This window comes from Carassius carassius, chromosome 34 (assembly GCF_963082965.1).
Source record: "Carassius carassius chromosome 34, fCarCar2.1, whole genome shotgun sequence".
NCBI lineage: Eukaryota > Metazoa > Chordata > Actinopteri > Cypriniformes > Cyprinidae > Carassius > Carassius carassius.
In genome coordinates this window covers 7967610-7987544 of record NC_081788.1, presented here as the reverse complement: position 1 = coordinate 7987544, position 19935 = coordinate 7967610, and the positions used below count along the sequence as shown (strand labels likewise).

The window sequence follows — 19935 nt, the reverse complement described above, 5'->3', positions numbered from 1 at the left end:
GCCTTTCATATTATCAAACTTTTAATTTGTGTCTCTATAGGTAAGTTATATTTGTCATTTAAAAAAAACACAGCTGATTTAATGGTTAATCAATTAAACATTTTTTTAAGTGTGGATCCGTGCACACGCTAATAGCTAATATTACCCACAATCCATTGCACTCCGGCAAAGGATTCGGTTCAGAATAACAAATATGAATAAAAAACGTTAAAAAACTACAAACATGGTGAATGCGCACAACCGAGGGTTAAGCAGAGAGGATTAGATAAAAGGGTTTAAGTTAATAATAACCAAGATTTAACTAGGTACAATATTTATTAAAAATAATAAAAAATAATAAATGGAAATTAATTATTTAATGTTATCTATGTTATACTTCATCTTAATGTAATGTAACATTTTATAAACATCTGTTTGGCGTTAACTTTTAAATACATCATTATGCAGAAAATATGAGTAGAGTTCTCTGCATGAAGACCCACGGCTGGCAGATCAACATGCTACTTCTCTTCTTTCTGATATGATATTAAGGTTAAATGAAATTAAATATGGAGAATGTTAACTGTGACAAGATGATTGACAGGCCAGTTTACATTGACAGTGTGTGTAAATTATGCCACAGAGCATTTTGTTAAAGATGCAATTGTTGTGATATTGTGTCCCAAAGCTTACCTACTCTACACACTCAAAAGTGTGACCTTTTCTTCACCAAAAGAGTACATACTTTAAGGGCGTAGTATAAGTAGGCACATTGGGATGCAGCACTTGTCCCTGTTTTTATACAATCTATACTGTACACACAAAAACGCAAGGGTATCAATTGCAGATTCATCCACTCTGGCACCTGGTGTTAAAAAATAGCAGTTTCAGGCTCCCAAAACACGCGATCCATCTAGACTTAATACCGATACAATACAAAATTTGTACGTATACATTAACAGGTCTACACGCTGACGGGCTCTAAACCAAGAACCGTTTCTTTCAGACATGTTCAACAATCTGAGAACCGATTAACTGATGATACTCAGCATGCTAGCAACAGGCTAACTACATGCTATTCTTGCTAGCAACAGGGTAACAACATGTTCATAATGCTAAAAAATGCTAGCAATATGCTAATCATGTTAGAAACATGCTAGCATAATGCTAACTACATGCTAATCATGCTAAAAACTTGCTAGCATCATGCTATTCATGTTAAAAACATACTAGCAACTTGTTAAATCATGTTATCATTGTGCTACATTATGCTTACAACATGCTATCAACATCTATCTTTGTACATCTTCAAACTTCAAGGTTTTACAACTGTTTCAAACTTTCAGGCTATACTTTCTGAAGTCAACCTAAAGTTGTCTTGAAATCTTTTACCTAATTATGAATTTTTCCCTCTCTACTATGTGTCATGTTTGTTGTGTTTTTGCAAATGATAAAGTTAATGAAACATTATTTAAAAAAAGAGAATATTTTGAGCATTGCATTATGAATGTTATTTACACTATAATGTTTTTCCAAATTGTTAGTAAATTACTAGATTTATTTAGATTTAAATTATTATTTTTTCAACTGTTAAAACGTACCTAGAAAGAAAAAAACACCAGCAACTGCAAAACCCGATTATCTTGATTCAGAGCTGCTCAGGAGACTTCATGGTTAGTGATTTCAGTCTCTCAGTATCTTCACTGTTTGACTGATGAATTTCTAACTGTTTCCTAAGACATTTCACTTAGGCAGTCCACACAAATTACATACATTGTGAAATATGTTTAAAAGTAGTTTCTCCCCCCTGAAGAAAAAAAAAAGAGAGAAAACCTGTGGATGAATTTCATTACATAGTATCTATACAAACTGTGATATATAAAGATTAATACATATTTTACATTCCTTAGCTGTAAATATATAAAATGTTTATGTTTCAATGTTGTCAATTCATCTATATTATAGGATCTAATATCTATCCACATGGTTAAAAAATGTTTTGTTTTCTTTATGTGAGCTTAACATCAAATGTACTAATTATTAAATATAATTTTTTTTCTTTTTCTTTGAACAATACCTAAAACATTTATTTTGTATTTTTGAAGTTTTATTCTGCACAGTAATGTTCATATTCAAACCATGGTAACTTTTCCACATTTTTAGAACTATACCCAATATACATAGATTTTAGTATATTTTCAAGTATGTTAATCGCAAAGCATCTTTTTCACTATATGTAATGACTGTTTCATCTACATAAACTTTTTTTAATTTAACTGCCTTTCATGCTCATGCTATCCAACTTTTCATTTGCATCACTAGTAAGTTATATTTGTCATCAAAAATAAAATACAGCTGACTTAAAGGGGTGGTTCGGGATTTTTGACATCGGACCTCATTTTTAAGTCAGCCTGGTTGTTATTCATTAGTGGAGACATTTTTTTAAAAAAAATTATCCAGTCTTTATATTTGGATAGATAGCCGATGCTAGGCTAGCGCGAGTCAATGGGTATATGTTAGCCAGCCATTAAAAACCGTTTTACCCGCTCCACAGTGCACCAAACGCAAATCAATTATAACACTAGACTATCGATGCAAATGTCCGTTGAGAGAATAATGTTAGAAATCAAACTTACCTTTCATCACATTGCATTAGTTATAATTTGTTCCCTGTAATCATAAGCCTTGTCGACAGCAGCAGCGGAGTGATATTGATTACCTAGGCAACCGAGTGAGCCGGTCCACACATGACGCAAGTGTATTTACCTGCCGCTGGCACACTGATTATCACTAACATCACATAAGCAGAGCAAAGTAAAATTCCGCAGCGGCTGAGAAACTAGTTCTTTTAGGATCATTGAGATGAAAGGTAAGTTTGATTTCTAACATTATTCTCTCAACGGACATTTGCATCGATAGTCTAGTGTTATAATTGATTTGCGTTTGGTGCACTGTGGAGTGGGTAAAACGGTCTTTAATGGCTGGCTAACATCAGTGTTGGGAAGGTTACTTTGGAAATGTAATAGGTTACAGATTACAAGTTACCCTGTTTAAAATGTAATAGTAGTGTAACTTTTTCAATTACTTTATTAAAGTAATGTAACTAATTACTTTTGAGTACTTTTTGATTACTTTCCTAAATTTGTGAAAATTAAAGAATAATAAATAAAAGCATATACATAAACTTATCAATACAGTTATCTAATAAGCATGTGACGTATTCTGTGTACTAAACTCCTGAAACATTGGTGTTTTTTTTTAAACTGCTGTCTCTTTGTATATGATGATAGTTTTCTCAAAATAAGTAAAATGCACATAAAGTGACACAGAGCAGTTCTAGAAATTATGTTTATGTGCTCGTGTACTCCTATATTGAGGCAGCAGAGGTTGAAAACACTGCGAGTTTCAGTCCTATGTGTAGTAAATAAAACAATTTTCTCCATTAATTTACAGGAGGGGCGGAAGGGGAAAAAAAATTCAGACTGGAAAATTCAAACTCATACAAACAAATTCATGGACAAAACAATTTTTTGTATGGACCGGACATAAAAAAGGTTTAAATCTTTAATTTGGGGACATGCAAAATAATTAAAAGTTCTGTCCTGAACTGCACCTTCACTTCCATTTTTCTCTTCAGTCTCTTTATTTTGCCCTGTTATCCATCTCTCTCATTACTTTAATACTCAAGATTGAACAAAACTATACTTTACAATACTACAATATCTTTATAGAAAAATCCTAATACTGTACACGAGTCATGTTTTTTCCTTACAAAAAATTACCATGCTTTTATTAGCCTATATAAAAGTAAAATAACCTTGTTTTTTTTTTTTTTTGCAAATGGATTTGTATTTATTTTTAAATAAATACATTTGTAAAATAATTTTACATTTTTGGTTATCACAGTTAAACAATAGTAGCCATTTTCTCTGGATTTTTAGTTAAATATTAAAATGTTAATTTTCGTAAGGGTTGTGTTGTTGTCTGTCGTAGCTCCCCCTAAACCTATAAAAAAAAATCTGAATTTTTTTCAGCTAAATTAGTACTGTAACATTGCAACAGATAATAATGATGTCCTTTATATAGTATTTTGAGTGATGACCGGTGAGCAACGTGCTGCTGCTTGATTAAATAAATAAAAAAACAAAGACAAAAAAGCATCTTTACAGATGAAACTGACCTGAAACCCTGAACAGTAGTTCTGCTTCTCAGCTCCAGCAGTACACTCTATTTTCTCTCTCTCTCTCTCTCTCTCTCTCGCATTGATTACTCTGAGTCTGATCCAAACCGTTGGGCGGAGGCGCGGAGAGCGCGCGAGTCATGACTAACAATTCATGACTTATTAGAGATTTAATTATCAAATGGCGGATTCGCAAATGATCGCTTTAGTACATTCGGCAGGCAATTATACAATAATGATATTAAATAGTGGGGCAAAATCGGCTGCCAGGCCACCGGGAATTGTCCCGGTTCTCCCGGTGTCCAGTCCGCGCCTGATTTCCACAGACACGCAGAATGTGCAAGTCATATATTGCATTTTTGGGGCTTTATATTCACAGACACTAGTCGATGTCATGTTTTGATTCAAGTGTACTGACCTACTTTTGATTTAGTCATTCAAAATGTGGCATATTCCGTCCGCATTAGGCATTTCGTTTTTATGACTGGATTCTACGAACCAGACTGTATTTCCGCATCCCGGAAATTATTAGGGCGGTATGTCTCAGAATAGTCAGTGCAATTTGGGAAAGAAATCAGTTAAATCTGTATGTGGATGTGTGTAAATATTCAAATGTAATCCCCTTTGTAATCGTAAAAAATTTCATAAGTAACTGTAATTTAATTACTCATTTTTTCTTAGTAACTGTAACTAATTACAGTTACAATAATTTTGTAATTAAATTACGTAACGCCGTTACATGTAACTAGTTACTCCCCAACACTGGCTAACATATACCCATTGACTCGCGCTAGCCTAGCAGCGGCCAACTATCCAAATATAAGGACTGGATAATTTAAAAAAAAAAAAAATGTCTCCACTGATGAATAACAACCAGGCTGACCTAAAAATGAGGTCCGATGTCAAAAATCCCGAACCACCCCTTTAATGGTTAATCAATTAATCATTTGGTACATCTTAAAATTTCCACATACTATAGAACTGAAACTGACAATGAATTCTCCAGAAAAATTACACTATATTGTGTATATACAGACACACCTTCTTATTCAAAGAGTTTTCTTTATTTTCATGACTATGAAAATTGTAGAGTCACACTGAAGGCATCAAGGGCTATTTGACCAAGAAGGAGAGTGATGGGGTGCTGCACCAGATGACCTGGCCTCCACAGTAACCGGACCTGAACCCAGTCGAGATGGTTTAGGGGTGAGCTGGACCGCAGACAGAAGGCAAAAGGGCCAACAAGTGCTAAGCATCTCTCGGAGAACTCCTTCAAGACTGTTGGAAGACCATTTCAGGTGACTACCTCTTGAAGCTTATCAAGAGAATGCCAAGAGTGTGCAAAGCAGTAATCAAAGCAAAAGGTGGCTACTTTGAAGAACCTACAATATGACATATTTTCAGTTGTTACACACTTTTTTGTTCTGTATATAATTCCATATATAATTCCACATGTGTTAATTCATAGTTTTGATGCCTTCAGTGTGAATCTACAATTTTCATAGTCATGAAAATAAAGAAAACTCTTTGAATGAGAAGGTGTGTCCAAACTTTCGGTCTGTACTATATATATATATATATATATATATATATATATATATATATATATATATAAATGTAGATAAGCTAAAAACTGTTAGCCTGAATGGACTGTAAGTCGCTTTGGATAAAAGCGTCTACTACATGCATGGATTTATTTATTAATTTTATTTAATTCATATATACATATGTCCATCATGCAACAGACAAAAAGGTCACAGATTCATAATTGCAAGGTTTAAAATTGGAATCTTTTTTTTTTCATTTTTTTTTTTTTTTACGATAACAGATGACACGTGCAAATATAGGGGAGCAGCTGCTTTTTCCACTTCAACTGCCATCAATTAAATTATGGGAAATATTGCACAATAATAAATAGACGGCTCCCACCCACACAGATTCTCCGCCCATGAGTCTGAAAAGAATGGAAGAAAATGCCTATATAAAGACAGAGATCATCTGTTTAAAAGCACAAGAAATCATCTGGACATCCACAGAGGAACACCTGATACTCATCACTGGTATGATGACATATGATCCACTCGACTACATCAATAATCTTAACCACTAAACACTTTCTATTTAATTATGTAGATCATCCAGTTAAACAGAAACTTCAAATATTTCTTGATCAGTTAAATTACTGTATTTTTTTAAAAAGTATTTTTAACATTATGATAACTGATTGAAATGTCAGCACTTCATATACTGAATGCATAAATTAAATTTTATTACATAAATTACATAAATTATCACCTAGTTTTGGGTTTCTTTTTGGCATTACAATTGTATGAGCCATCACAAAATTATGTTAGATGATTAAAAGCTCTGTAATAATATACATTTAATTTTAAAATGTTATTATTATTGTTTTAAATTCCAACAGACTTTGCTTTGAAAAGGCTAAAAAAATGTCTGGAAAAAAATGGGTTCTCCTTGTCGCCGGCTCAAAGGACTGGGAAAATTACCAACACCAAGTTTGTCCTTCTTTTAATATTCTTTATTTTCAAGACATATTGCTCATACATTTTTAAAGGTGTTCTGTACCACAGTTTGTGTATGATGACAGTAAGTAGTGAACATGAAAATAATCTGTTCTGTGTTTTAGGCCAATGTGTGCGGTCTATATCAGATAATTAAGAAACATGGGATTCCTGATGAGCAGATTGTGGTGATGATGTATGATGACATTGCTGACAATCCAAAGTGAGTAATTTCCTGAAGTTTTTGAGCATCATGTGTTTCATGGCTGATCTCAATCTTCAGGGCTCCCCACACAGCTATTTAGTGGAGCTAACAACAGTGTAATGGACAGTTGTCATATTTCCGAGCTTCTCAAAAGGAAAAGAGGACTGTCATAGAGAAAGACAGTAAATACGAGTTTTGCATTCCAGTTTGCCACGCGATATACAGTACCATTTCCACAAATTTCCAAAAGAGAAAAAATTGAGAGATTGATGACAGAAGTCAGAAGAGAGAAATAGTTCAAGTTTTTCATCACTCCCTCAGCCATATATTAGAATCACCCTCATAACAATGTTAATTAGCTTTTTGTAATATAATGTCAAAGTCATATAATACTAACTATAGGGCCCTATTTTAACGATCTAAGCGCAATGTGTAAAGCGCACAGTGCAGGTGCACTCAGGGCGTGTCCAAATCCACTTGTACTATTTTAACGATGGACAAACGGTTGGCGCGCCCGGGCGCATGGTCTAAACGGGATGTCCCTACTATTCTCTTAATGAGTAATGGGTGTTTTTTGGGCGTAACGTGCAATAAACCAATCAGAGTGTCATTTTCCATTCCCTTTGAGAGCCAGTTGCGCCCGTGCCATGATGGATTTGCTATTTACACGGCGGAATTTGACAAGCGCAAAGACAGAACGCGTCTCCGATATAAAACGGAGCTGCTCGTGTACGAGCAAATAGATTCTGATACATGCGATGACTATCCATTATGGCATGTAGGCATATATATATATATATATATATATATATATATATATATATATATATATATATATATATATATATATATATATATAATTAGCCTACAAAAAATCTTATGCATTGCAATACTTTAATTTTTAATATTTGGCATGTTTGTGTGCTGCTGTGCGTCCCTGCAAGCAGCGTGTACGCTCATTGTGGACCGGCCTATACTAACAGGTTTGAGTTGGTCTATGGCGCAGTCTATTTTCAGCTCCTTAAAATAGCTTTGCGCCAGCAATGTACCTGAACACACCTCTTTTTTAGACCAGCACGCACATGGGTGCAAAAATGGGCGCAAATTCATTTGCTAATTAAACGACATGGCGCTGGATGGGAAAATGCGAACTGTGCCGGACTGAATCTAGCAAACACACTTGTGCTGCACCTTGTGTCGCATTGCGCTGGGTGTATTATAGTGGCCATAGGGTTAAAATGTAGGCTAAATTTATACAGTGTAATAACAGAAGTATAGTACAAAAATGTAATAATTAAAAAAAAACTTTGTTCCTTTTCTTCTCTGCCTGCAGAAACCCAACTAATGGAACCGTTGTCAGTGTAGTTAATGACACAGACGTGTACTCAGGAGTTCCAAAAGACTACACTGGAAAGGTAACATTTAGAATGTTATTGTTTTGATGTTTTTATTCCATTTCTGAGCACAATTATAGCTTATAACATTAATGATCAATTATGGCAATGATGATCTTAAAGGATGTGACCCCACAAAACTTCCTGGCTGCTCTTCAAGGGGATGAGAGTACAGAAAAAAAAGTCATAAAAAGGTTTGTTTGACTGTTTAAGAAATCTTTCACTACTATGATATGCTATATAATACCTTTTTATTTTATTTTATTTTACCTTAAATAGTATTTCACTTTTGTGTAAGGGCCAAGCACTGAATGTAAGGAAGCAGCACATGTTGTAACTTTTGTGTTATTGAGTGATTGTCAAAATACACAAAGATTTTCTATGAATTAGATGACTGCACAACCTACAAAAAGCAATCACATTATAAATAATTTTACATGAGGATGTTGGAAACTGCTTTGCTTACAAATACCATTGATGATATGATGTACAGCTAAATAATTGCAATTTATCTGCGGCTTCTGTGCTTGGCCTCGTAATCACTGCTTGCAGCTAATATGTGACCTTGGAACACAAAAGGGTCAAATTTTTTTTAATTGAGATTTATACATCATCTACAAGCTGAATAAATAAGCTTTCTATTGATGTATGGTTTGTTAGGATCGGACAATATTTGTTCGAGATAGAACTATTTGAAAATCTGAGGGTGCCAAAAAATCTGAATATTGAGAAAATCGGCTTTAAATCGGTCCAAATGAAATCCGTGGCAAAGCATATTACTAATCAAAAATTAAGTTTTAATATATTTATGGTAGGACATTTACAAAATATCCTAATGGAACATGATCTTTACTTAATATCCTTAAGATTTTGGCCTATACAATGTTTTTTTGGTGATTGCTACAAATATACCTCAGTGACTTGTTTTGACTGGTTTTGTGGTCCAGGGTCACATATACTCTATGAATTTGCAGCTTAATTGAAGAACCATTATTATTTTCATTTAATGCAGTGGAGAAAATGACAACATATACATCTACATGTCCGGTCTGGGAAATGAAGGCACATTTGAATTTCCTGAGGAGTCAGTAAGTATAAAACACAAAGACTGAAGAGATATGTGTGCATATTAAAGTACTATTTAGCTGAACTTGTAATAAATAAATAAAATAAAAAATATTAATATATTATTTTATTATTATTATTAATAATAATATCAGAAGTAGAAGGCTAGTACTGGTAAAAAGGAAAAATTGCTTAAAATCTTAGTTTTTTTGTTTGTTTGTTTGTTTGTTTATAAGTGATCATCTTTTTTTTAAAACACTATTAACCATGTAGTTATGAATTTTAGAAAACATTTCATAGGATAAAATTATTAATTCAATATTGCGCATGTAAATAGATGAATTAAGACATATGACTTATTGTTTTTAACCTGACATCCTGCTGAATTATAGACCATTAATTCAGTATTTTTATTACAGCTTCATCAGAGTGATCTCGTTGGTGCAATTAACCGCTTGCATCATGAAAAGAAATTCTCAAAGGTATGTATTAAATTAATGTTTTATTTTTACATATATTCCATATATGCAGAGAGAGTGAGAGAGATGGATTTTGTTTACTAATATACTGAACTTAAACATCATTTGCATCACTTAACAAATCCCAATCTTTCATCTGATAGGAAATTTAAACCAAATGAATCTTCTTGACAGTAATTTTAAATATCGCTAACTGTTTTCTCAATGCAAATATGCGCTGCAGATGGTGATATTCATGACCAGCAGTTACTCTGCAACAATGTTTGAAGATCTTGCCCCTAATGTAGATGGTAAGGAGAAACAAACTAACAGCCTTATATGTACCTTATATGTAATCAGAGTTGGGCTCACACTAGATTTTATTTGAAAGGATTGTGCCCATAATCTATTTTCCAAAAAATAAATTAATAAAACCTTTCTGATCTGCTCTGAATCTATCACGCAGCCTATGCATTGACTGCATGTACTAAATATATCCAGAGCTCTCCCAGTGATTACAATGACATCAGAAAAATCTACCTCTCTGATAAATTCTCATCTGCTTGGCTGAAGGACATTAATGAGGTAAACAACTTTAACTGCATATGGCCAAATAGTTTAATATTCTGATTTAATAATAGTCACAAAGCAGACATGACAAATGTGTTTATTTGACTTTATATTCACAGGCTGACTTTAAAACAGAAACATTCCACGGGAAGATAGCTGATAAACAAGCTAATCACCTTAAACGAAATAATGATCTCTGCCCTTGCCAGTTTGGGAACCTGGTATTAAACATTTACAACTTTAGACATTATTTCATTATATTAATATAATAGGATATGAACACATATATAACTCTATTCACAAGGTCCATGAATGTTGTTCTTTTTATAAACTCTTGTTGATATTTTTTTTTAGGAGATCAGAAACTGTCACCTCAGTGAGTTTCTGCAAAAATGAACAACCTCCAAGCCGATCGAACAGCATTCCAGACAACATCTTTCTGATGCGGGCAAGAAAATGACATGAGTAAATAGTAATCTGATGACCTTTTTGTGCTAGTCTTTTATGTTGATCAAGACTACATTTGTTCAAGCAAAAATAGAGCCTAAAACAGTAATATTGTGAAATGTTTTGTAAACAATAAAACTGGGAATAAGGTTAAACGTCAAATGATTGTGTGTTTTTTTTTAATCATTTGACACCTTCTTTTATTCTGCAGAAAACATTAACACTGAACATAGTTATGTTAACCAATGAATAGATAGTCTCACAACTAATGTTGCAATCAAAGTAATGTTACCAAGTGAATGATAAAAAATCAGATATATATGAGGACTGCACCTTCTGATTTGCTTAATTTTCACTAACAAGCAAGTGCATGAAATCAAGCATGCAATCTCCTTAATCAGAACACAAAGAACACAAACATCCAAACAGAAATGATTTACTGAGGCAGGAACTTGACTGGCCTGCCCAAACCTCAGACCTGAACCACTCTGAACACATTCATGATGGATATTTATGTGCATGGAATTGAAATTTGTGTTTTTTAAAGCTCACATTTGGCCAAGCTGTCCAGTCCAGAAATGTACGATACATCACTGTAAGTGTGGTTTGAAGAAAAGTATTTGATGGAGAGGAACAGTATGAAAAAGCACAAGCAGCAGTCATCAACATCCAAACACCAATGGCACAAAACTATTTTGAAGGGCTTGACTCAAGGATTCAAGGGTTATGATCCAAATGACAAATCACCTTATCACAGCGCTATGTTGGACAGATATTTGTCTGTGTCGCCAAGATGATTATGGACTCTGACACCCATGCACTTGTAGGGCAAAAATAAATAAATAAAATAAAATAAAAAACTACATACAATTACTGTTGTAACTAACAATAGTAACTGCCATAAAATCATACAAGCTTTTCCTTATTTAAAATTTTGTAGAAATAATAACAAAATTACAATAAAAACTAATTTTGCTCTTCTTACAGAGAAATTATATAAAGTATTTTCCTATTTTTCTTTTGTTTATAAAGGTGACAGTAACACATTTTGATAATACAAATGGTCGTTTTTGCAGTCTTAATTACATTTTATGTAAAAATGGTTGTCAGGCCAATCAATATCAGCTGATTTTTTTATCCAGCTCATGCTAAAAATGAATAAGAACAAGAAAGCCAAACGGTGCACAATATTTACAGTGGTTCTGGTTTACACTGTATATTCTGAACAATGTAGTACGTCAAACAGGTATTCAGAGCATATACTGAACATCTGCATGCTGTTATACTTGCTGCACTCTGCAGAAATACAGTAAAATACCTATCGAGGATGATTTTGTGAATATGGTCTCTCGCTCTCACTTCATGTTACTCACAATTCTCTGACTGCTTCAATGAAGATTCTTCTGTTCAGTTTTGTCTTTGTCTCTTTCATTTGGTCTCTTTGTGTAATCAATCCAAAATACATACATTTAGATAACTTTAATTTTATGTGTTGTTACTACAAAAATAGTCTGTATACAATTGTTTTTGTTTTTTTTACTTAAACCCATTTTTTTGCCATTGTAGGAATCATAAAAAAAACACCTTCAGTGTAAACAACTATTTTTCTCTGTACATTTTTTTTAAATATTTTTTTTCATTATTGAATAACACAACAATAAAATAAAAGTGTGACCTGGGGTTTAAAGCAGAAAGAGAAAATAAGCATTCGTGATGATTTGCCCTGGTCACGGCTATAAGGCTTTGTCAGAAAGTTACAGAAACGAAAACTTTGTAGATGGTAGTATTATTGTCCAACAGACTGGACAATGTTGGAAAAAATCACACTTGGAATGTCCACGGCTAATATCCATGTTTTCTCCCATAAGGGGGACAAAATAATGCATTGCTCTACTTTATATAGTCTCTGCATTTGCCTTCTAAAAATTATGTAGAATGTTGCAATCAAGTGTAGCAGTGATCTTCGATTAGCCACATGCAGATCTGCTTGCCGGTTAGCATCAGTGGAGGTCGTCGGTTCGGAGTTAATCTCTGCTCCATTTTCAGAGCCAGCGGTTGTTCCATTACGATCCACAGACTGGTCCTCCAAATAATTATTAATCTCAATATGAGCTAATTTATTTATTTTTTTTAAATGAGTGCGAGTAACTTGTTTGGCCATACTAAAGAAAAATCAAGATACCACATACACTTCTAGCGATCGTTAGCCGTTGGTTGTTCACGCCAGATTGCAATAGTGCGTGCGTGCTACATTGATGTTGCATTGACCAATGAAAACACGTCAACAACAAACTTAAAATTGAAATAATTATCAGGCTTACTTTTAATTTTACTGCTTTTAACATAACATGTTATAGATAAAATACACCACATAAAGTAGTATCCATGTTTAACTATACAGAGTAGTATTTTATTTTATTTTTTATAACACAGCTCCTTGTCTGCGTCAACCCGATTTTCATTTTCAACCAAAATGCTAATTCTATCTGACCTCATGTCCAACGTGACGTTACATAGACGTCTGGTGCCTGCTGGGATGAGGCTATAATTTGTTTCACATTCAGATTATTATATCTCTCTGAATGTTCTAGGTTTGTTCTTTCAAAAGCCTGTGTGCAACAGAAAGTCAAGGACTGAGAAAAGTGCTGATTTCATTCAGAGTGCCTGCTTTCACTTTAAAATGTTGTCCTGGTGTCCAGTTTAATACCCTATTTACTTGTTTCTGGAAGGAAACATTATTAATTTGTGTGGAAAGCAAATTGCTGTCTTTCTTTGACATTTTGACATCACCTCATACCAATGGGGCAATTCCAATCCTTGTGTGATTGCTTTAGTTAACAATGTTCTTTCCGACATTACTTGAATAAAATACAACAAGCTCCTAATCACAACTTCATAAGCGGAAAATAGGAAGTTTCCGATAGCACGTGAAGCAGCAAAATCTTAAAGAAATAGAGAAGATTGTCCTGGATCCTCTGCGAAAGATCCCGGCCAATCTTCTCTGTTGGCCCCCCTGTGGCTACCTGGGCACCTGTGGCCCGCCCATTTATCTGAGTATAATTGTTGTGGCCCCACAGTGTGAATTATTGACAGCTTGCACCTAACCACTATCTGAGATGGCAAAACAACAGAGATGGCCTCCTGCAATTTCAGAAAGAGAGCAGGTACGGCGGAAGAAATTCCACCAGAGGCGTTCACAGGACCTGGACAACACAGATTTGCGGGTCCAGATGGCAGATTCTGAAAAAGAACAAAAAAAGCAATGAAATTTCACAAACCTCATTGGCCTCCAGTGATTTCTTCGGAGGAAAGTGAAAAGAGGCGACTGTTCCGGGAAAGACTGGAGAGAAAGGCTTCCCTCCAAGCCACCCCATCCACCAGTCAGCAGTGGCCTCCAGTGCTAAAAAATGTCAGAGTATCAGGTGAGATCATATGAAAGAATGTAAAAGAATAAATTCACGTAAGAAGCAACAAATGTCTAATGTAATTAATTTTTTTTTTCTTAAACAGTTCCTACATCCTACATCCTACATACATCGCTGGCTGTGCTCCCTCCTCCATCGGCTGTATCTGCTGCAGCCCTTAAAAGGGTACCAAGGGCCACAGCCTGGAGACGGAAAAAGAGGGCCGAAGAGGACAAAAAAGCCCTAAAGCAACAAAAAGCCATTGCACGGCGAGCAGATCCAAGAGGATATCCGTGCAGATTGTGTGGACAGCCAAAGAGACTAGAGTTTGGACACAGTTTCTTTAGGGGGAAAAGTTTCTGTGCCACTGCAGCTGGAAAGATTGTATCACAATGGCTTTCTGAGCAGAGGAGGGTTGCAGCTGCAGACAATATGACAACGTGCCTCGGACAACTGCTTGGAGGAAGAAAAAGAGAGAGGAAGAAAATGCACAGCGCCTGCCTCAGAAAAGGCCAAATAAATGTAAACCGCTGACTTGCTCTCTGTGTCCGCAGCCCAAAACCAAGGACTGTGGTCACTCACGCTACGGTGGCAAATCGTTTTGCAGCAGTTACGAGGGCAAGACTGTGGAACTTTGGCTGGCAGAGCAGCGGTCTCTTGATCCCCCGTAAATAATTGGCACTGATTTTTTTTTTTACTCATTTTTTTTTTATCTGTCAATTTTAGTACAGTGTTTGTTTAGTTTCTTTTAGTATTTGTATTTAGTATTTAATTTACATTTGTATTCTTTTTATATATTTTTTTACTATTTCTTAACTTGTTATACGGTTTCTTACATTTTTATTTTTATATTTGTATATACTATTTTGTTTACCTTAACATATATTTCATAATTTTTTTTATTTTTTTCTAATGTGAACTATTTAATCTTTTTTGTATTATCTTTAATTTTGTTGTACTGTTTCCACTGTTAATTCCTTTGTTTTAAAATTTGCATTTAGCATTTGTTTTTCTAGTGTGAACTATTTAATAAAATCTTTTATCTTTCATTTTGTTGTACTGTTTCTGCTATTATTTTTCAGTTTTATTTTTATATTTGTTTAGTAATCTCTTCACAATTATATATTTTATACTTTTTATATTTTGTTTCTAGTGTGAACTATTTACTAAATAAATAAAAAACAGACTGTGTGAATTGATTTTAAATTAAACTTTCATACCTTTTATAATAAAGTTTATTTAAAAAAAGTGTATATAATTTATTTAGAAAACAGTAACATTGGAATGCTAATGAATAATTAAAAAAGCTACACAAATAAAAAACTTTTATATGTCCTTTATATGTCCTTTATGTAGGCAGATGTGTAAAGAGATGTGAAATAAAGAACAATAATTTTGGTCTGTGTACACAATCTTTATTAAATACAAACAAATGGTAATAGAATAAAATAAAATTCTTATATGTACAATATTTACAATTAAAACAATTTACAATGAAGGACTTCCCTCATTCTTCTTTTCTTGCAGCCACTGTTCTAATGTCTTTCCCTCTGCTGTGGCACAGAAGTAGAAGTTGCCCACCCTGGTGTGCCCAAACTCTTTTTCTGGGCTGCCCTGTCCCCAGCAACCTGCGCAGAAACTATATGCGTGCACTCAATGTGGGCAGCCCAGAAAAAGAGTTCATGCTCTTGAGCAAAAACCTCTGCTGCTTTCCTCTTCCTCCACAGAGTTGTTCTGCTCATCGATGTTGCTGGAGCAGAGAGGGATGCTGCGGGAGGAGCTGAGAGAGACGCTGTCCTTTGAGCAGAGAGCACAGGTGCTGATGCAGGGGGAGGAGGTCGCTGCCCACGTCGTGTGGCCTGACCTGACAGATCAGGGTTTGCAACATGGGGGAAAGATTTAAGTGACGACCCAGGTGCAGAGGGCATTGACGTCATCTGCCTGGCTAGAGGAAGCTGACTGTGAGACACCATGCTGATCTGAGGCAAGGGAACACTCAGAGCCAGCACATCTGCCTCCAGCTTCTTCCTGTAGTTGTTGTTCCTTTTTGAGATAACACAATTAATAGGATGAACATAATCTGAGAATTGTAAAATTACTTTTAACAATAAAATATAAAATATCAATAAAACTAACCAGACAGAAAGCGTCCGCTGATTGACCTCAAACAACTGAATCCTCGTCCGTCCCCTCAGTGCTGGACAGTTCCCCACCAGTCTCCATATGGCCTGGTAGTCGTGTAGAATGGCAGCCCAGTGGTTCATTGAAACACCCCACTTCACCTTCCCTACTGGATAATTGGAGCAGAGCTCCAGACATACTGCCTCTACAATCCGACTAATATTAGGCCACTGCGCAGGACCCGAGCCCTGCCCCAGCACACACCTGTAAAATAAAATAGGGGATTATAAAGCATAAAAAGCATAGTCATTTATATTTTTACAGCTCAAAAGTGTGCAAATGTTTAACTAACCGCTTCAGGCTCTCTTTTCCATGGCAGGTGGAGGTTTTGGAGTGGGTGGCCTTGAACCTGCTTTGCAAAAGTCTGTCCTTGTGTCTCAGTGGATAGGAAACACCCTGTCTGTCACTGTCCGGCAGTCTGTCCCACAGCCGAACAATGTCAGCGGCTTCCCTGTCCGGGACGCAAGGCTTTTCTCTCAGCTCAACAAGGTATCTGGCCAGGTCCACCACTCTGTCGAATCCAGGAGTCCCGTCTGGTCCTCTGCACAACTAACAAGAACAAAGAAGATCAGTTAGTATGGATGAAAAGTCCTCCAAGTAATGGCATGGCAAAGGATGCTTGTATGCATACATACATCTTCCTGGGGCTCTGGTGGCAAGTCCTGGGAGGACTGAGAGGGTGACTCTGAATTCCGAGACAACAATATAGCTTCCTTGGTCGAGACTAAAGAAAGAGGGGAGACGGTGTGGTCCTGCTCCTCTGTCTCATCCCCAAATCCCTCATCTTCTATGTCTCCCAAGTCTGCTGGGATTCCGTCTGGGACATCTGGGTCCCGCCCAAAGTTCTCCCTGAACTCCCAGGACTGCTGCGAGCACAGATACTCCACCCCAATGAGCTCACCTGACAAAACAAAATTAAACAGAAAACAGTCTTAAAAAAGAAGTGCATTATAAGAGATGACACCAACAAAAAAAACATGGCATTATAGACACAAACCTGTGTACTCTCCTGGCTTGGAGTAGTCTTGCACAAGACTACAGCCAAGAAGACGCTGGCTGAGCTCATTGAGGCTGTGCTGGAGAGAGCCCACTGTAGCAACGCAGCGACAAGGGAGCATGTGTGACAGCAGCAGCGGCCCGGTCCTCGTTCCATCGCTCAAAACCCTCAAGCAGATAAGCCTGGAAATTTTCCAGGTTAGCGCTTGTTCCTGATTTAAAAAAAGAGGAAACATTAAGACTTATTTAAATTTACAAATAACATGAAATAGACTTTCACAAAAACACACCTCGAGGTGGATGTGTGTAATCTTACTGGGTATGAAGCGGTTGAGGTGGTTGTGGAAGGACTCCAGGGAAGTGGACCCCCGAGCACAGTGGTACACTGAGCCCTCCCTTTTTTAAACACTTCGTGTCTGTGTGTACAGCTGCACTCCAGGAGGGTCCTGGATGCAGGGAAGATGGCGCCTTTGAGTGTCCCAAATGACGTCCATCCTCTCCTGGTCCACCAAGGGGATGCCCATGGTTTCCCTGGCGTCCCTGAAGGCCTCCAGCATCAGTCCGATCAGCTGCTCTGTCTCCTCCAGGCCACGTGTGCAGCGACGACAGTGCTGCGCCAGCTGTCTGGAAGTGAGCCTGCCGGTCAACTGCTCCTCAGTGAGGCCCCTGATGCCCTGCTTTTGCTCCAGCTCCCTCCTTTTCGCCTCCCTCAGCAGGGCCACATCTCCCTCATCCCAGACGAAAATGCAGCCAGAGAGCTTTGCCATGAACAGACCGTAGAGCGGGTGGCTGTCAGTGTGCAGACCTGCAGCGAAGCGCCGCATCAAGTGCCACACATCCAGACGAACCACCAGATCACTCCAGCTGCTCTGGATGTTCCCACTGAATAGCAGCAGTCTCTGTCCACATACAGGAGCGTGGGGGGAGCGACTCCTGCCACCTCGTACCTTCTCACCAGGCCCGTGGTCATGGGCAGCAGTCCCTGACCCTCATGTGAGGTGAGCACAGACATGAGGACCTGTTTGTGTTCGTTGCCCACATTGGTGACCCAGGCTGCGGTCCCAGCTCCAGCTCCTGCCAGTTTTTTGGCCACCTGTTATTGGAAAACAAAACAGTTCAATGAGATCCAAACAAATACAAAGAATCAAATCTATTAAAAATAATCTGTGATTAATACGATACCTGTTTTGTGGAGTCCATTTTCAGGATGGACCCGAACACAGAGGTGACCCTGGCTTTTAGCTCACTATACCGGGACTGGACATCCTCTGCATGGACAGAGAGGAGCCACTGGGCAGTCGGTACAGGTGGCATTGGAGGTGGAGGTGTGATAGGCCGTGTGCTGGTGCTCTGAAACCGGTCACACACAGACAGGTATTGCAGGGTCCTCTCCATCCAGTCCTCACTATGCTCTTCACATAGTTTGTGATATAGCATTATGGCACTGTTCCCGAGAGAGTGTTCCCTCATCAACTTTGCCACATGCATATCACAAGAGAACTTGTTGCAATAAACAGACAAACCAAGGCAAAGTGTTTTAAAGTTAATCTAAAGTGTTTCTTTTTTTCAAGAGCAAAGATGTGATGTTTTCTACACACAATAAAACATGGGGGGTCGTTAACTCCTGAAAAGGTTAAAGGTGCAGTGTCTCAAGGTGTTGGAATGCTATTGTTCTAAGTCTGACACCTTTGAAAGTTAAAGCTTAGTTCAAAGAAAGGTCTTTCAGACACCTTTGAAAATTAAAGCTTAGTTCAATGAAGGTTCGTTCACACATTTCTGAACCGAACCTAGACTGGCAGACAGTGTCTTGTGAAAAAACTTCAAAAGAACGATAAGGCTTGTTTTCTGTACAAATGACATGTAATTCATTTTTAAAAGTAAATATTATTTTAAAAGTAAATTAAGTTGCATGATTACCCTTACAGCCTAGTTAATGGTGTAACATTGTAGTAGTTAACATGCAACTGCCTATGTATTTTGTCCTACAAAAAGAATTATTTTTTCATGACTCACCGGTAAGTGAGGATAGCTGGGAACATCCTACGGTGAGCCGGATCCAGCTGGTCCAGGATGTCGAAGGACCACGCAGCCAGTTTTTTATGGCAGCGCTGACACTCAAGGTATTCAGTCGCCAGAAAATACCAGCCGTGTAAGTTCAGCACCCGCTCACTGTCTTGTAGTGCCCACAAGCAGTCAGTCGCTGAACGGACCGTCTGCAGTCTGGTGAGCTGCAGTTCAGCTTGTAGGACCACATCCTGTAGGGCATCCACAAACACAGCGGCCAGGTGAAGAACACGTCCGGCGATGCTGGAGGCTGATGATACAGCAGACGTGGCTGGGGAGGGTACCACCACATCTGCAGGTTGTCTGTCAGTACTGCCCTTCCATCCTGGTTTCGGAAGAGGGAGCGGCCGATCCACTAATGTTGTTCCTTTGGAAGGGAGTGCTTCCAGGCCTCAGGGAGAAAAACCTATACACGCACGCACACACACAACACACACAAAAAATAAATAAATAAATAAATAAATAAAAAT

The 19935-nt window shown here is 37.1% G+C and overlaps 3 protein-coding genes and 1 long non-coding RNA gene across 4 annotated transcripts; 2 read left to right on the top strand and 2 right to left on the bottom strand.

Moving 5' to 3' along the window:
- Positions 1 to 6580: 6580 nt before the first annotated feature.
- LOC132114798 (legumain-like) lies at positions 6581 to 9392 on the top strand. The gene is made up of 5 exons (XM_059523130.1): positions 6581 to 6675; positions 6807 to 6904; positions 8220 to 8301; positions 8404 to 8474; positions 9293 to 9392. The coding sequence occupies exons 1-5, from the start codon at positions 6610 to 6612 to the stop codon at positions 9390 to 9392; spliced, it is 417 nt and encodes a 138-aa protein (XP_059379113.1). The 5' UTR covers positions 6581 to 6609.
- Positions 9393 to 9938: 546 nt separating this feature from the next.
- LOC132115101 (legumain-like) lies at positions 9939 to 10845 on the top strand. Its single transcript, XM_059523503.1, has 4 exons — positions 9939 to 10114; positions 10270 to 10388; positions 10493 to 10594; positions 10728 to 10845. Exons 1-4 carry the CDS (start codon positions 10048 to 10050, stop codon positions 10767 to 10769), a joined length of 330 nt encoding a protein of 109 aa, XP_059379486.1. The 5' UTR covers positions 9939 to 10047; the 3' UTR covers positions 10770 to 10845.
- A 3169-nt stretch (positions 10846 to 14014) lies between these two features.
- LOC132114795 (uncharacterized) lies at positions 14015 to 16603 on the bottom strand. Its single transcript, XM_059523122.1, has 3 exons — positions 16361 to 16603; positions 15806 to 16267; positions 14015 to 14060 (listed from the first exon to the last, which is right to left on the bottom strand). The coding sequence occupies exons 1-3, from the start codon at positions 16486 to 16488 to the stop codon at positions 14015 to 14017; spliced, it is 636 nt and encodes a 211-aa protein (XP_059379105.1). The 5' UTR covers positions 16489 to 16603.
- Positions 16604 to 16701: 98 nt separating this feature from the next.
- Positions 16702 to 17464, bottom strand: LOC132115100 (uncharacterized). The gene is made up of 3 exons (XR_009425412.1): positions 17403 to 17464; positions 17041 to 17118; positions 16702 to 16954 (listed from the first exon to the last, which is right to left on the bottom strand). It is a non-coding gene; the product is annotated as an uncharacterized LOC132115100 (long non-coding RNA).
- Between the last annotated feature and the right edge of the window lie 2471 nt (positions 17465 to 19935).

Coding starts and splice junctions, on each gene's coding strand:
- LOC132114798 (XM_059523130.1), top strand. CDS start 6,610: ATGTCTGGAAAAAAATGGGTTCTCCTTGTCGCCGGCTCAAAGGACTGG. Junction 8,302..8,403: donor CAAAAGACTACACTGGAAAG/GTAACATTTAGA, acceptor ATGATCTTAAAG/GATGTGACCCCACAAAACTT. Junction 8,475..9,292: donor GAAAAAAAAGTCATAAAAAG/GTTTGTTTGACT, acceptor CATTTAATGCAG/TGGAGAAAATGACAACATAT.
- LOC132115101 (XM_059523503.1), top strand. CDS start 10,048: ATGGTGATATTCATGACCAGCAGTTACTCTGCAACAATGTTTGAAGAT. Junction 10,389..10,492: donor GGCTGAAGGACATTAATGAG/GTAAACAACTTT, acceptor TTATATTCACAG/GCTGACTTTAAAACAGAAAC. Junction 10,595..10,727: donor CTTGCCAGTTTGGGAACCTG/GTATTAAACATT, acceptor ATTTTTTTTTAG/GAGATCAGAAACTGTCACCT.
- LOC132114795 (XM_059523122.1), bottom strand. CDS start 16,488: ATGAACCACTGGGCTGCCATTCTACACGACTACCAGGCCATATGGAGA. Junction 16,268..16,360: donor CAGCGGACGCTTTCTGTCTG/GTTAGTTTTATT, acceptor TATCTCAAAAAG/GAACAACAACTACAGGAAGA. Junction 14,061..15,805: donor AAGAGTTTGGGCACACCAGG/GTGGGCAACTTC, acceptor GTTCTTTTTCAG/AATCTGCCATCTGGACCCGC.